The 3,687-nt window shown below is 36.9% G+C and overlaps 1 protein-coding gene across 1 annotated transcript in view; it reads right to left on the bottom strand.

The window, feature by feature from the left end:
- The window catches only part of LOC138032636 (splicing factor 1-like), a 17,250-nt gene extending 13,803 nt beyond the window's left edge, over window positions 1-3,447 (bottom strand). Inside the window, exons 1-2 of the mRNA XM_068880343.1 lie at window positions 3,157-3,447; window positions 1,600-1,722 (exon numbers count right to left, since the gene is read on the bottom strand). Coding sequence (XP_068736444.1) covers window positions 1,600-1,722; window positions 3,157-3,274 — 241 coding nt within the window. The 5' untranslated portion in view covers window positions 3,275-3,447. The remainder of the gene's footprint in view (window positions 1-1,599; window positions 1,723-3,156) is intronic.
- Between the last annotated feature and the right edge of the window lie 240 nt (window positions 3,448-3,687).

Raw genomic sequence — 3,687 nt, 5'->3', positions numbered from 1 at the left:
TAAACTGGCTTGTAGGGGTTACAAACTTAACTGAAAACCTTCAGTAACTAAAGATTAAAGGTCTACGCCCGATCACCTCAACACAGATTTCTCCACTACGTGCAAGAAAATACCATTCTATTCGGGAGAACTCGCGAGGCAAATGGCCAACCGTTTCATTGCCCTTCACTACTTTCACGGCGTGTTTGTCCTATGGGGTTGTTAAACTCTTGTTTAGCAACAAGTTTTTCTCTGATCAATGGCTTCCATACGTCTTGATAAACATGATAATCACGCACAGCTGATGCGAAAGCGAACTTTTCCATGTCCAGACTTCCCTCGTTAAATGACTGCGTGGTTACTGAGGAAACCTTTTGCATCGTTCTCCTGTGCTTTTTTTCATGCAAATTCTATCATTTTCATTTCAACTGTGGGCTTCAGCAATGAAGACAACTGTTGTCAGTCACAGGAAATAGGGAAATTTAATAAAAAGAAGCTCTTAAATGGTATTTTCAGAGTTGATTAACTCATTAATGTCGCTGCAAATGCACAACATTAGATTTCGTCAAGTTTATTGCTAACATCTGCAAACAAACTACCAACTTTTTTTACAAGAGTGCTTTTTTGGAGTTCTTATTTGTTCTAAAATCATGCTTGAAAGTTGGGGGTGCAGCTTATATACAAGTGCCGCTTATACACGAGTCTTAACGGTAGTTAAGATACTAATCTTGAATTTCGTAGAGACTCAATTTCAGAAACTGTGGATACACGAAAAAATCACAGCAAGTCTCAACACAAAGTTTAACCCATTGACTCCCGGGGGTTTCCCATTCATGAGTAAAATCGTCTGGCCGGTTTAGGTGTTAAAGGGTTAACCCATTGATCCTGTCGGCTGCCCTAGAATGCCCCCAGGTGACAATGACCAGTAAAATCATTTGGTGTTAAACAGAGTAAAATCTGTCAAGTCTCACTCCCAGGAGTCAATGGGTTAATACCAACAGTGACCCATGTTTAAGTCTAGGACCAGTTTTGAAGCTGATTTTGAGGTCATAAAAGGTTCACTTATCCACAGGTAAATATGGTAATAAAAATTAAATACATTTAGCCTATACCTGCAGTAATTAATGGAGGATGGAGTTTTTTTTTAACAGTGACCCATGTTTTTACACTTCAATTTATAGGTAAAGTGAAAATTATCATTTGAACCAATTAAATTGGAGCCTTGCTCTGATGTATGACCCTTGGCATTCTTCTTTTTTGGTTGATGATAACCTTAATGCTGGTTTTTGTTTTACTTTCCGATATTTTTGCTAATATCTTATCTATGGATTATAATCACATTATCAGCTATTTGTGTTTCATTCCTGCATGTAATATCCCAGAAGTGTCAATTGGATGACCTCTCATTCTATCTTAATTAATTAATTTAGGTGTGTTTTATTGAGTCACACTGTAGCTATTTGCAGGAGATACCAAAAAATTAAATAAAATAAATTATTAAATATAGAGTCTATGAATAGGTCATCCAAGTCCCTGTAATTTGAAAAAAACATTGTTTCAAATCCTTACTTTTAACTGATGCCAGCATGCACCTCTTTATACTTCATTTTTCTGTCATACCTATATAAGCTTGTTGCTGCTCTGGTGACAGGTTTGGTGGCATGGTTGTTGGCATGCCAGGAATAAATGTTCTTTTTTCTTCTGTTCCCCATCGGCTTCTTCTCTTCCTTTTTCTTTCAGACCCTATGATGAAACCATTTTTAAACATTAAAATAATTTTTTCCCTTTGTATGGCCTCAAAATATACCACTGTATAGTTCACATCTGCCTCATTGTGAACTGACAACATAAAGAAGTATGCTTTTAATAGGGCTGTTCACGACAAGAAAAATTAAACAAAAGGCAATGAGAGGCTCAAAAGCCCACATTCACCCAAACGTCATTGCACAATGTGACTGAATTTCATGTAACATGAAATTATCCAAATATCTGACATGTTGTTTTTCACATGATTCGCCTGAGTACATTCAGCTAATCAGATCACACATCTGGAAAAGCAGTCATTTGAAAATCAAAAGAAACAACCCCAATGACTTCTGGGCAAATGTGGGCCGTTAAGAACAAATTAAACCAATATGTCAAAATAACCAACTTTAACTTTAACTTTAACTTTAGCGTAGGCAGTGTGGTCAAGTGGTTAGGGCGTTGGGTTTGCATGCGGCTGCTCCGGGTTCAAATCCCGTTCTAACCTCTGGTTAGGATTTGTTTCTGGTTGTCCCGGATTCAACTCTACCACGCTTTGTGAATAGCCAACTGGTTGCCTCCTGCCAGTTGGGGTTCTTAATAATGTTTCTATTAACTTTGTTTCTTTCACATTGTTAAAAGTGGGGTACCTGTAAACTAGCTTGATAGCTAAGTGCACTTCCACTATAAACAAAGCATTTACATTTTTTTTTTACATTTTTTACATTTTTACAACCAACTAAAACTTTAAGACTGAAACTCACTGTGTGATGCAAAATTGAACACAGAACCAAAAGTATGTTTGTTTACATCTTTTCTTTGTCAGCTAACTGTAAGTGATTTTCTATAACTCACACTTTCTTGAATTAAACCCTACATCTACTTGTTAACTTGAACTCCAAACTTTCAAAATCACAGAAATCACCAATATTCTTGTAAATATCTTGGGTGTTTTTAATTTCATTATTTCTGATCTTTCATTTCCCTCTCGCCTCACAATAAATTATTATTTCTTGTGTTTAATGCTCTGAAAAAGTCAATTAACTGCGTTGAGACGTTAATTAAATGACTGGTTGTTTGATCACGAGTACATATACAGGCAATGACCAGTGTGTTCACACAACAACATGAACGCCAAAAACAAGATTAGCTTGAAAATCAAAACTTTGTTTACGTAAACAACCCCATATTCATCAATAAGTTCGAAATGTCATATTTGTCCGCTTAATCGAAATAACTATCGACAGCCTGCCTGGTGGCTTTCAACCAAGATCAGCCTTGCGAAAAATTAACAACTGTTCTAGTACGATCGGGCCTTGGTAGACGATTCATGTCTTCACAATTTCTAGGATACTTGATTCTTGTGAGCGCTTTAAACGGAAAAAGTCAATGCAAAAGCTAATGTTTGATAATCATTTAAAGACCCAAACTAACCTGAATCAAAATTACCGGCTTCTCTTTTTGCACCAGGACTTGTGGGCCCTTGTTGTTTGGCCGCCAATATGGGATGAAGTCTTCCCAGCGGAGTGGTGTTAGCTCCTGTTAATGACATTCCCTCGTTCTATTTGATCTACAAGACAATTCTACCGGAATGACAAAATATTCACAAGTAATTCTCAACTTAAAACAGCCCGCCAAAGAAATTGGAACAAACATTCATCCTCAACGAAATAATGTGTAGCACAAAACCACGATAGATCAAAGGGAGTGCAATGCATTGTGGGTAGAGTAAGAATTGCACACGCGCGTCTTTGTAGGTACGTCAAATACAAGTCACGAAAGTCGCCACATACATTCTCTCGCTCCGTTCACTTTCTCCAAATTTACTTGACTTTTGATTAAACCACGTTAACTGTCAATTTCCATTGTTTTAAATTAAGGCCCACAGCCCAAAAATGATAATGACTTAATAATTTAATAACTTACCGAGCGTTTTTCGATTGAGTGTCGTAAAACAAATACCAA

This window comes from Montipora capricornis, chromosome 14 (genome assembly GCF_036669925.1).
Source record: "Montipora capricornis isolate CH-2021 chromosome 14, ASM3666992v2, whole genome shotgun sequence".
NCBI lineage: Eukaryota > Metazoa > Cnidaria > Anthozoa > Scleractinia > Acroporidae > Montipora > Montipora capricornis.
Note: the sequence above shows the minus strand (reverse complement) of the source record. Positions and strands in the feature narration are given on the sequence as shown.